This window comes from Astyanax mexicanus, chromosome 8, assembly GCF_023375975.1.
Source record: "Astyanax mexicanus isolate ESR-SI-001 chromosome 8, AstMex3_surface, whole genome shotgun sequence".
NCBI lineage: Eukaryota > Metazoa > Chordata > Actinopteri > Characiformes > Acestrorhamphidae > Astyanax > Astyanax mexicanus.
The window spans coordinates 55,510,352-55,523,789 of NC_064415.1; the positions used below are offsets into that span (position 1 = coordinate 55,510,352).

General features: G+C 42.0%; 1 protein-coding gene across 1 annotated transcript in view; it reads right to left on the reverse strand.

Moving 5' to 3' along the window:
• Positions 1–808: 808 nt before the first annotated feature.
• The window catches only part of ephb3a (eph receptor B3a), a 59,117-nt gene continuing 46,487 nt past the window's right edge, over positions 809–13,438 (reverse strand). Inside the window, exons 13-16 of the mRNA XM_049482512.1 lie at positions 12,428–12,643; positions 8,504–8,653; positions 7,071–7,264; positions 809–2,408 (exon numbers count right to left, since the gene is read on the reverse strand). Of these exons, the coding sequence (XP_049338469.1) occupies positions 2,303–2,408; positions 7,071–7,264; positions 8,504–8,653; positions 12,428–12,643 (666 nt within the window). The 3' untranslated portion in view covers positions 809–2,302. The remainder of the gene's footprint in view (positions 2,409–7,070; positions 7,265–8,503; positions 8,654–12,427; positions 12,644–13,438) is intronic.

Genomic DNA, 13,438 nt, shown 5'->3' on the forward strand with positions numbered 1-13,438 from the left:
CAGCGTTTTCTGGCTTGCGTCTGCAGTTCCTAAAAGGCCTTTACCGGGATGCACAAGATCATATGTGCCCCAAAAGTCTGCGCAAACAGGGAAAACTGGATTTTACTCCTTCCTGTTTAATTACCAGCAAATTCCCAGGCAATCATGCACATTTGAAATGGGCTAGAGGCCCATGAGATGATGCATAACTTGCATTAGTCTTTTTCTGGCCTGCACTTAAATACATATTTCTGCACTAAACCCCAGCAGAAGTCATTGCTGTGTGAAGAACGGTCCACCAGTCAAGCAGCATCTAGACAACAGCATTCCAGCTGTCAGAAGCTGAAGGTCTTTGATGAACAGGGTCAGGAAGGGCTGATTAACTGGGGTTGTGGGTTCAATCCTTGCTTTTCGACTGTTGGTGAGGAGTTCTGCATGACTTTCCTCCAGATACTCATCCTTCTCCCACTTCTTAAAAGCATAAATGCCCTGAATTCTACATTTTGCTGCTTCTACATCAGCAGCCAGACTCTGAGAGAGAGAGAGCACAATTGTCCTTGCTCTCTCTGGCTGGGTAGATGTCTCTCTCTCCCCATATTACTGTGATGTTAGTCTGCACAGGTGTCTGTTAGCTAAAGTATCAAAGCTGGGGATCCAGAACTTTCCTCAGAGTGCAATGGCTACCCACTAATCAGCGGCAGTTCAAAAAGAAGCAGTGGTTGACTTGTACCTGTATCTCCTAGTGTTCTGGCCATTACTACTGATAGTAGTTCATATTAGAAATTTAGAAAAAAAAATAAATAAAAATAAAATAAAATGGGACTTGGTGTCTCATGATCTGTATTTATTTACACAATAATGCATATTTGTAACAGAGTGAATTACTGTGGAAATAATAGGGATATTCATTAAACAACAGCCTTCAACAGTCGTAGCACTGTCTCTCTTCACGGACGTGGTCGATCACATAGCTCTGAATCTAGCATGCATATGAAGCTGCGTCTCACTCGGACATACGCTGTGCACCTCCCCGACACACACACACACACACATACACACGTACACCCACCCACCCACCCACCCACCCACACACACACCAGCTCTATAAAGTCTTCCTCGGTCACAGTTATAAGAGTTAAGAATTCCGAACATCACAGTCAAACGTTGTCCATGAGGAGATTTCATTAATACTGTAACATGGAAGACGAAATACGACAGAGGTAAACAAAACGTCTATGTTCTGGTGTTCATGTGGTAATCGACTCTGGTAATCGAATTGGTAAGACGGTCCCCGTGGTTCCTTGGTATCTTCTTCTGCAAAAAGAGGATGGAGATGAATTGAGCTTCTATAAGTGTTCGCTTTTCCACTTCTTTTATACTTCTTTTCCACTTCACTTTGGAAAAAAAAACATCCTTTCCGTGCTTCTCCTCTCTTCTCTGCTATTCCTTTCTTCAATATGAAGAAAAGATCAGAAGAGTCAAGTCTCAGAGGAACAAAAAAAAATAAAAAATGAAAAGAAAAGCACAAAAGGCATTGTCGAAAATGTCCTCAAGCTAACCCTTTCATTTCTATTTCAGGCTAACATTAATTCACGTCTCTTTGCTTTAGAGTATTACACAGTTAGCTTAGAATTCTTCGCTCGCTCTGCGTCTTCGCCCGGCGAGGCCGGCAATACATCCATTTACAGAACATCCAGGAATGCTATGGCTAATAATCAACAAAAGGTAGTGGGTAGCCTCAAACAATATTGAGATACTGAGTAAAATTGAGAATGCAAATCTGCTTGTTCAACCTGCTTGTTCTTGTTCTTGTCAAAAAAGCCATGTATTAGCTTTAGCGTTTTATTGGACCAGAGAGGACCTCTCAGAGAGAATAGACTCCGGCTTTTCTTTTACCGTCGCTGTGGAAACACATGCACACATGCAAACTAAACCTGAGTCGTAGAAACATAATCGTCATGGATTGGGGGGGGCAGGGGGGGTCTGCATAAAGAACAGTGTCCAGTGTAAACACGAAAGCCGTGACGGGAAGGAGGACGGGGAACAAAAAGCCCGCCTGAGGCACTGCCACAAAGAAATCCGCTTTTTCTTCCAGTAGCGTTTTATACAATGTTTTCCATCGATTGAAAGTGTTCAAAGTTTGGTCCACTGGCGTAACTCTGGAGCATCTTCAGACAGAGCTGGACACTGATAATAATAATAATAATCCCAAAAAAAGGTAGTGTCCTGTGGTGTTGCTGCTCTTCAGACTCTCCAGATACTAGCCAGTTTGGTAAGCATTAGCATTAGCATTAGCAGGTGGTCCTCTTGCTTGGTCAGATGGTCAGACACGGATGGGGAGGGTTTGGCTCATCTGCCGCATGTCCTGAACACCACCAAGGCTCTTCCTCTGGTGTCCAGGTAGAGTCCCGCCAACACGGTAAAGATCCCTGCGGAGAAAGAGGACAAATAAAAAGAGAGAGATTCAGCACGAGTCACTGACCAACGACTTTGCCATTTAGAAGTCATAAAAACAGCTAAGCGCAGAAATTATGAGAGCAGCAAAAGGTAATGCAATCGCTTTACACCAGCGCACGGCCACACACACACTCATACACACACCACAGGTACTCAAACACACACACACACACACACACACACACAAGGAACGCATGCACAGCTGCAGGCTCTGGAGATTGGATCATGGCACGTCAACGGCATAGCAAAAGACAGCTCTTGCATACAAATGCTAGCATAAATTAAACATAGGCAGGCCATCAGCATGCACCTCCATGCGGGAGCGTCTCCCTGACACTCACACACACACACACACACACACACTCAGAGAGACACACACACACAGTCCTCCAAGCGTGTGCCGCCTCGCGCTCGGCGGCCCCTTTCAGACGGCGCATTAAAAAGCTCATTAGCGAGCTAATTAAAGCCGTTGCTCTCTCTTAGCTTCTCCTCCGTCTCCCTTATTAGGCTCCCTCCATCACCCCTGCCATGGCCAGACACCCTCTCACCCACCCACCCACCCACCATCACCACCACCATCACCACCACCATCACCACCACCATCACCACCACCATCACCACCACTATCACCACCACTATCACCACCACCATCACCACCACTATCACCACCACCATCACCACCACCATCACCACCACCATCACCACCACTATCACCACCACCATCACCACCACTATCACCACCACCATCACCACCACTATCACCACCACTATCACCACCACCATCACCACCACTATCACCACCACCATCACCACCACTGTCACCACTAGCAGCATCACCGCCGCCGCCCAGCAGAACAAGAAAAAAAACACAGAAAAAGTAAATAAACACAGTCATGTGAATCCAGAGCCTCAGGCCTACTGTCCTCCTCGCTTACAAACACGAGGTTACGCAGAGGTTAGCGCACAATTCTGCTTCACAGCCAAACTCCACACTGCCACGGATCAACAGTGTGAACGTGCGAGTGTGTGTGCATGTGTGTGTGTCAGTGTAAGTGTGTTTGTTGGCCAGCCTCTGAAAGATTCATGCAGTGAAAATTGCTTATTGCGAGAGGATTCGGCTCGGGCTAAACGCACTCGGCTGTAAATGAGAATTAGCATAGCTAGTCGCCGGGGAGAGCTAGGCTAGTCGCACCAGTTAGTTACAGAGCAGCGGGTACCCTCACTGCCCTCTGCTGAGAAAAATAACAGCTAGTCTGAGATGTACTTCTCAAAATATTGCTTCATCTGTCTGTCTATTTTCTGAATCAGTTTCTCTGATTTTGCTACTTACAGGTTTATGTTTGAGTAAAATCAACATTGTTGTTTTATTCTATAAACTACAGACAACATTTCACCCGAATTCCAAATAAAAATATTGTAATTTAAAGCATTTATTGCAGAAAATGAGAAATGGCGGAAATAACAACAACAAAAAAAAGATGCAGAGCTTTCAGACCTCAAATAATGCAAAGAAAACAAATTCAGAAATCAATATTTGGTGGTTTTAATAACCCTGGTTGGGTTTTTAATCACAGTTTTTTCATGCATCTTGGCATCATGTTCTCCTCCACCAGTCTTACACACTGCTTTTGGATAACTTTATGCTGCTTTACTCCTGGTGTAAAAATTCAAGCAGTTCAGTTTGGTGGTTTGATGGCTTGTGATCATCCATCTTCCTCTTGATTATATAACAGAGGTTTTCAATTTGGTAAAATCAAAGAAACCCATCATTTGTAAGTGTTTTCTTATTTTTTTCCAGAGCTGTATCTTACAGTGGTATGAATATAGTATATAATATAATATATAGTATATAATATGTATTTAGTGGTTTGGGCATCCCTAATCATTTTCATGATTTTCCTTTATAAATCATTGGTTGTTCAGATCAGTAATTTTAGTTAATATATCGTATATCTAGGGGTGGGCGATATGGTTCTAAAATAATATCACGATATTTCAGGGTATTTTTGCGATAACGATATACTTGACGATATAGGAAAACTAAAATAATTCATTCATTTCAGGAATATAGTATAATAGTATAACAGAATAATCATAATGTGGCAAAATAAATTATATAGCATAAAATAATATAATGCAGCAAAAAAATATTGCAGAATATTGCAGTTTATATGCATGCACTAATTTAGTGCATGCATATAAACTGCAAACTAAAACAATTATACAATAAATACACCTAAAGCTTCACAGTAAATAATAGACTACTTTTAAGACAGAACAGCCCTATTATCAGGATATGGATTTTTAATATCATGATATTTCTGTGTCACGATGTATTGTCTACGATATAATATTGCCCACCCCTACATATAACAGAAGAACACAGTGCTATTTGAGAAGTAAAATGAAGTTTATACGATTTACAGAAAGTGTGTCATAATTATTTAAACCAAATTAGGCAGGTGCATAAATTTAGGCACCCTTGTCGTTTTATTGATTTAAATAATATTTAATTTAAAAATTGATTTAAAAATTTAAAAACAGTAATTGTGTGAAAGAATATAGAGTTTATGACGTTATTCGCACTTACAACTCCAACAATATGTATTTTCGAATGGGGTGTGTGGATGCATATATACTGTCCTTAAAATCAGAAAAACAAATCCTCAAAAATTGAAAGAAGTAATATTTTAAAATGAATTCTAAGTGAATTCTTTGAGAAATACTAAATACAGTCAGGAACAAAGATTCTATAGCTACTTTAACCTACAGCTGTAACGGATTACACGGCAGGTCACTCTGGATATGAGTATCAGCCAAATGGCATAAATGTAAATGTTGCGTATCATTCAAACGCAGATTAGGCAGGAGCTCTGTGGGGATTTGGTGAGATTTGCAGGGATCTGGTATGTATAATGCTGGCTGTTTGCAGTGTTTTGGTTCACAGGTTGAATGTTATTTTCATTTGGCAGGTGATGAAAAGCGCACGGGTGTCCGCTTTCCGAAAAATAAACGCATCCTTTGAAATAAGAACAATAAGATTACGCCAGAGAAGCGCGCGGAACGGAGAGTGACAGCAGTTCCTGTGAGCACCAGTTTACGATTGTCTTAATTTAGTAAAAAGCAGGGGAAGAGAACGCTCCGCCGCTGACCCTCCCGACTCTGGAAACTACAAAGAAACTCTGTCTATTTCAGATATTGACAATGACAGATAAAAGCCCACCACTTGGGTTGCCCAAGTTGTTCATCAATTCCGTGCCAAATGATGTTCTATAGTTGATTGTTGTTGTTGTAGGCTTTGTGCCTTTATCGAGCCGCTCTTCACGCTGTCTACGAGCCTGTCAGCGGCTCTGTTTTATAGCTGCGCTTCCTGTCAGGAGGAGCTGTTTCAGAAAAAGACTTCACTTTTTAAAATTATGCCCCCTTACACCCCCCTCCCCAACACACACACACACACACACACACATTTACTGACTTACTGTGGATCCTATGATGGAAGTTTTGCTTTTTCTAAACAACATACAGTTCTGAGCACAAGCTTCAGACACCAGAGAGAAACTTCCTATTATCTGGGCAGAGTGTGTGTGTAAGACCAGATTTTATAATAATAATAATTCATATAATATATAGGGGTATAATTCATATAAAAAGGAGTTTTTTTTTTACATCACTGTGTTCATCGAAACATCCCTAAAGCTTTTACAGCCGGAGCCCTGAGAGAGCACAACTGGCCTTGCTCTCTCTCTGGGTGGGTACAGTAGATGGCGCTCTTTCCCCTCATCACTCTCAGGGTGATGTGGATCAGCACAAGGCTGCGTCTGTGAGCTGATGTATCAGAACCGAGTCAGGTAATTGGCCTTGCAAATAAATTTTTGTGATGCTCTTACGTTTTTAAATATGTTACATCCCCCATCACTAGTCCTGCTTTAACACCAGAAGGGTGAAGACTCGCACACGCCTCCTCCGACACATGTGAAGTCAGACTCCGCCTCTTTTCAAACTGCTGCTGATGCAGCATTAGAGCGTTTGTAGGAAAGCGCAGCGACTCGGTTCTGATACATCATTCTCACAGATGCAGCCTTGTGCTGATCCACATCACCCAAGGAGTGATGAGGGGAAAGAGAAGAGCGCCATCTACTGTATCCACCCAGAGAGAGCAAGGCCAACTATGCTCTCTCAGGGCTCTGGCTGCTGATGGCAAGCTGCATGACCGGGATTCGAACCAGCGATCTCCTGATCATCGTGGCAGTGCTTAGTCTCAGAAAACACTTCTCTGTCTTCACAAAGGGCACCCATTTTTAAGAATGACTCTGGAGCCTGAAGCCTCTACACTGCACTGTATATTACATTCCTGTATCCCACAGGCGGTGCAGTAATCTAAGTTATATTTGGAGAAATACGGCAGCAGAATGCGACTTTTCGCCTCAGTCCTTTTTCCATTTCTGCCCACACTGATTTGATGCTGACCTTTTTTTTTTTTTACAGCAAGTTACTGTAAAGAACACGCTGGCCTTCAAAGATAACACCTAAATATGGGACTGTGTTACATAAAGCCTTAGTCATGGAGCTCGCTTCTCTCGGCTCTGCGGTGGGAATGGAAAGCAGATGCAGGTGAGGATGGGATGGAGGCTCACCCTGAGTGTGCAGAGGTCAGCACTTTGAGGCTGGCGGCGTTGCGCAGGAGTTTGTCCAGCGTGCTGACGATCTGGGCGAAGCGCGGCCGTGCGTTACGCTCCTTCACCCAGCACTCCAGCATCAGCTGGTGGAGCACAGCTGGGCAGTCCATGGGCGGCGGCAGCCTGTAGTCCTGCTCCACTGCGTTCATTACCTACAGCAAACCAACACACCAGAGAAATCATCTACAGCTGGACATCTACAGCGCTGGTATGGTGATTACATCTGACCTGATTAACTCATATCAGTAATTAGTCATTTAAATATTAGGCATAAAAGCATTGTGGTTTTGAAAATTCTGTAGCCTTTACGTGTAACATGTTAAAACAAGCTATGTGGGAGAAACCGCTAGCTAATATCACCCTGGTTTACAGGAACACTCAGGGTTACTCAGTGTAGCGCTGTCAGGTGGCATTAGCCGCTAACTGCTAGCGGTTAGCGGCTAATGCTAATGCTCCAGCCTTAGAGCTGGAGAAATTTGGGAATGTAAGCTTACTTTAAGTAAATGGAAACGCTATCCTCAACCAAATAAACATTTTTCAGGAGAGAAATCTGTATAGATTTCTACTAATTAGTTTTGTTTACTTAGCTTAGCTTTACTTAATTTAGTCAGCTACCCCTCCCATCCACCCCCCAGCAGCGAGATTTGCTGAATTAGAAGGTTCTTATAGTGTCTCTTAAAATGTGCCGATATTAAAAAATATATTTTTTAATTCAATGTTTTGTCAAATCAGCAAAAATACTGTTAGCGCAAAAATACCCTGAAATATCGTGATATTATTTTACACTCATATCGCACATCCCTAGTATAGTACATACCATATAGAATTAGTGTGTAGTATGCTATGTCCAGCTTTGTTTCTTTTAATATGATACCCTGCCTTTAACATATTAATATCAATAAGTCACATGTCCACGCACTCATTTCTGCTGTACTAAAAATGTACCCAATAATGCCAGTAATGGCGCTACAGCTTCGTATTGTACTTTGCAGATCGTTACGCCCCTACAAGCAGCTACAAAGCGCAGCGAGCTGCAATGTGCGCCTTGCCCAGAAATGCCAACGTTGCGAGAGGGGGCCAGTTAGCGTTATGTAAATGAGATCATGCTGACTGGTCCCTGGGAGAGTTTCCTTCACTGGTAGCCACGTTAGCGCTTTTTTTTTGTGTTCTTTTTTTTCGTGATAGCGCTTAGCGGAGAGAAAGCCTGTCTGGCAGCAGCTGCAGAGCGACACTGATGTGTGATCCGGCCTAGATGAAGGCCTGGATGTGTATCCCGCAACTTTCCAGTGATAAGACGCTCGTGCTAGCGCCGTAGTTTTTTCGAAACTGAGCTAATATGGGCTCAAAAAAAAAAAAAGAGAAAAGCGTTTGCTAGCGTGAGCTTTGCTTACATCTTGGTTGCTCATATCCCAGTAGGGCCGCTCTCCGAACGACATCACCTCCCACATAACGATGCCGTAGCTCCACACATCGCTGGCTGAGGTGAACTTACGGAAGGCGATAGCTTCGGGGGCAGTCCAGCGGATTGGGATTTTTCCACCCTGTGAGAGAACGAGAAAAAAAAGAGAGAGAGAGAGAGAGAGAAAAAAAAAAGAGAGTGTGAGAAAGAGAAAGAGAGAAAGAGAGAGAGAGAGAGAGAGAGAGAGAGAGAGAGAAATGCGCACACACACACACACACCCACTCACCACATAAGCCATTTGACTCAGGCTCCAACTTCAAACCGACCAGCAGTCCGCAGATGCCTAATTAGAGCAGAGACTGAGCACTTTCTCATGGGCTTCCCTCCCCGGGGTTTTCTCACTGTGTTCATTGATTTCAGCTGTAGACACAAGCAGCAGCAAAGTGGCAGCGAGCTAGCTTAGCTCCCCGTGCCTTCACTTTCAACTAGCCGTGTCTATTACCAAAAGAAGCTAATCAATACCCCCGTGCTAATCTCGCTAAAAACACCATGCACTGGACTAGCTCCTAACTAAGCGGCTTAATGACGTTCCTTTTACAGTTTTTAAATCCCAGAAAACTCAAAAATCTACAGAAAGTAATGTGTTTACATCTCCAAAACACATACTGAAACTTGTACAAAACCTGTACTTCAAAACTGGTACGGTATTTAAAATTATAATATTAACAGCTGTTTTTGTAAATCAGAGCTTGATGTTAAATGTTAAATTGAAGGAGCTGGAGATTTAAGGAGAATTAAATGCATTCACTTAGAAATCTAGAAATTTGCTTGAATTTTACTCCAAACTAGCTCATAGGAATCTCTTTTTACTGCTTTTGTATAACAATACCTGCATCTGTTCTACTGTAAACTGGAAATTTCCTTCTTAAAAATATTGCTGAGATAATATGCTCACATACACTGACATGACACTATAGGGTGTACAATATGGCAGTGACGCTGATTAGCATGGTGGTGGTGCATGGGGTGTTAGCGTGTGTTCTCATGGTATTAGTGGAACAGTTATAGCAGCAGTGCTGCTGGAGTTCTTAAACACTCGAATGAAATGATCGGGCACAAAAAATAGTCTGTATTTTTATTTTACATAAAGCTAATGCATTATAATCACAATATAGCTAAGTAACAAATCAAACTGTGTTTTTAAAAAAAGCTGAACAACTGACGTTTAGGCCTGTGGATCATTGTTTGCATTGTTTGTGTTTTAGTCTTTCGTAAATCTGTTCTTAATTAATGTTTTTTCTTAAATAATAAGTCTATGCTTCTTCAGTGTTGCAATGTTAATTATCATCATTCTGAACAGATTTCACTCATTCAAACGATTGATTTTGAAATTATTTTAAAAGATCAGTTTTAATGCTCTACTTGCTAAAATATTGTTGGGTTTAAATCAGGCTCGGGTTCAAAATGACAGTTTATTGGGCGGATCGGCTGGGCAGAACGTGCACGGACTCAGGCTGGATATTTTGGGCCTGATCTAAGCTCTAATTGTAGGACATTGGGTGATTAAACACAGTGTTTAAAAACTCCAGCAGCACTCACTGTACCGCCAGCACAACACACACTCTACTAACACCTCATACACCACCACCACCATGCTAAACAGTGCACTAATCACTGCAGTGCTGAGAATAAATGAGAATTAATGAGAATTTATGAGAATTTATGAGAATAAAAACCCACCACCCAAATAATAACAGCTGGTGCTGGTGTATCCTGTGGAGTTCTGAGCATTGAAGAGAAAGAAAAAGACTACAGCCTGTAATTATAGAACTACACAGTGTTCCTACATGGTAAATAGTACCACCACGAAGATAGTGGTTTAAATTTAGGGCTGATCAGTGTGTGCTGACACATATTGCAAATGCATACTATATTTTGTTTTCTATAGACATATTTGTCTCCTATCTGACACTACATTCAGTATAACAATGTACTGCAGTGATGGCCAGCAAAACATACAGCGCAGAGCACAGAACACTGTAATCTTTATAAGACTCAACAAACAAGCTACAAAGCTGAAGCCTGAATGGAAATTTTTCTCCACACAAGCCAGAATGTATTTCCAAACGAAACCATATTTCCCCAACATAATCCTCACGCTGTAATTCCTAAATTAAAGACAGCCAGGGCTGAAAAAGGACGCCTAATGCTGCTTTCTCAGCGTGCGACCGCTCTCTGTGGACGGCAGTGATTTTGCGGGCATGCTTTAATTTGTGCTTAAACTAGATGTTAACACTGAGTCTTACACCTGAGCAGCTCTGCCTTTTACTGTTGGCTTATGCTTTATTAATGTGTAGTTATGTAATAGCAGTGTAACATACAGTATGAAACCCAGGCTTTTATTAATGTAAGCGGCTCTTCTATTACAACATGCTGAAATATGCATATCACAAGTATCATGTATCATAAATTAAGTTACATTTTCTTCCCTCCGACTCAATGGAATGGAAGATGCAACAGAAACATGGACGTTGAGATGCTTTCAGGCAAAACCCTTGTATCTCCATGATGAAGGAAAGAAATATTCTCAGTTTTCATTTCTATAGGTTAATTTGCATATTGCAGCGCGTTTATTTATGTGTGTAATAAGCGGTAAAAGAGTTCTTGCTCCATTTTTTTTAAGTCAAATTGAATGCTTTTTAAGACCTTTTTAAAAATGTAGTCTAATTTCGATAGTAGAAAATGATTTATTGTATTGAAAATCTAAATTTATTTTGTTAATTTTGTTCCATTATGATGCAGAACATGTTAGCATGTTAGCTAGCTCGCCACTAATGTTAGCTAGCTCTCTGCTAACCCTATTTCTCACCCGGTAACCTAGTTAACTTAAAGCTAAAGTTAGTATGTTAGTTATTTCGTCACTAATGTTAACTCAGCTAACCTTGGTTCTCTTCCCTGGTAACATTAGCTAGCTCTATGCTAACCTCAATTCTCTCCTGGCAAACATTAGCTAGCTTTCCGCTAATGTTAGCAAGCTCTCTGCTAATGTTAGTTATCTCCCCAGTAACATTCACTAACTCGCGGCTAAGGTTAGTTAGCTCTATGCTAACATTAGTTATCTCCCCAGTAACATTAGCTAGCTCACGGCTAATGTTAGCTAGCTTAATGCTAACATTAGTTATCTCCCCAGTAACATTAGCTAGCTCACCTCTAATATTAGCTAGCTCTCCGCTAATTTTAGTTAGCTCTATGCTTACATTAGTTATCTCCCCACTAACATTAAGTAGCTCACGACTGATGTTAGCAAGCTCAATGCTAACCTTAATTCTCTCCCCAGTAACTCGTCGCTAATGTTAGCATGTGCTTTTCCACCGGCATAAAAAGAAAGCGTCTAAAAATGCAAATTCTCGTCCTGTTCTGTGTCTCTCTTGTATGTCTCTTGTCCTCCTGTTCGTTTATATACCTTTCTGAACCTTGTCTCCACTCATGTCTTCAGTGCTCCCACCTGTGTTAATTTGTAGCTCTGCCCCCTCATTACTTGCCCCCAGGTGTTGCCTGTTTCCTGTTCCCTCCTAGTGTATTGTATTTATACCTCAGTGTTTTCTGTTTCTTTTGTCGGTTCTTGTAAATTTTTTAGTCAGTTCAGGTTGTGTGTTCCGTTTGTTTCTCCAGTTTCTATGTTCCCGAAATTTCTTTGTTTATTTATTGTTGTGTTCGTAATTAAAACTACTCGAATTTGCGTCCGCTCTCCACGTCTTCTCCTTGCTCCCTGCTGCTCAACCTGACACTGAAGAACCTTAAAAAGGCCACCTTCTGAACCAGAAATGGAAATCAATAAGTTGTATACTCAGCCCATAAGGAAGTCTCAGCATAGCCCTGATTAGTTTGATAACTGTAACAGTGTGGTTAACTCACCAGAGAGCTTGTGTAGGTGGGGTCGGACGAGTTGTCGTCTAGGAATCGAGACAGGCCGAAGTCGGACACCTTGCACACCAGGTTGCTGTTGACCAGTACGTTGCGCGCCGCCAGGTCGCGGTGGACGTAGTTCATATCCGAGAGGTACTTCATGCCGGCGGCGACGCCCCTCAGCATGCCGACGAGCTGGGTCACCGTGAACCTGCCGTCATTCAGCTGGAACGAAAAAGACAAGGCTTGAGCGATGTTTACCAAATACAAGGCGGAACGCAGGTCCTGAACCCTAAACCAGATTAATCTGCCCTGACCGTTCTGTTCGCCTGCCCTTGTGGCATTGTGTAATCTACTTCAAGATAAGGCAATGGCAATATTATGATGTGCAAACTCGCTCATCTCTGCGGTAGCTAAGCTCCAGGGCAGAATTCTTCCTGCCTGTTAATCCTTGCATGCATAATGTAATGGCATCCTTTTTTTTTGGTGAGGTGTCGAAACCTTGCCGTTCAAAAGCTCTTTGTTTCCGACGCGGCTGAGAACAACAGCATGCCGTCTCGGCAGAAGAAAATGAAGTGCACTCTACCGTGCTAAGTCCTAAACGCTAGCAAAGTAAAAGAAGAAGGAGAAGAAGAAGAAGAAGAATCCTCTGAGACCTGACTCTCAAGCCTGTTCTCTCTCCGAACACCACATAACTCATGCTAAGCTTCGGAATACAGGAGGACTTTCATCAGATCGGTAACCATTGAATCGAGTCATCTAAGATGGAGAAGATAACAAAAAAAAAAAAAAAAAATCAACCACAAGGTTGTCAAGGTTGTTTCTAAAGAGGAAAAAGGAAATACAGATCAGCTCTGTATCAACATTAGTTGCTTTTTAGCCCAATCAGACTTTACCCACTTATTAGATGATTATGAGAGCCATTATGACGGATCATTTTTGCGAGGTAAGGAATACAGTAGCTCTGTTTAAGGCTCATTGTAGAAGCTGCACTCTCACAGTAAGCTGCAGATCTTCGTT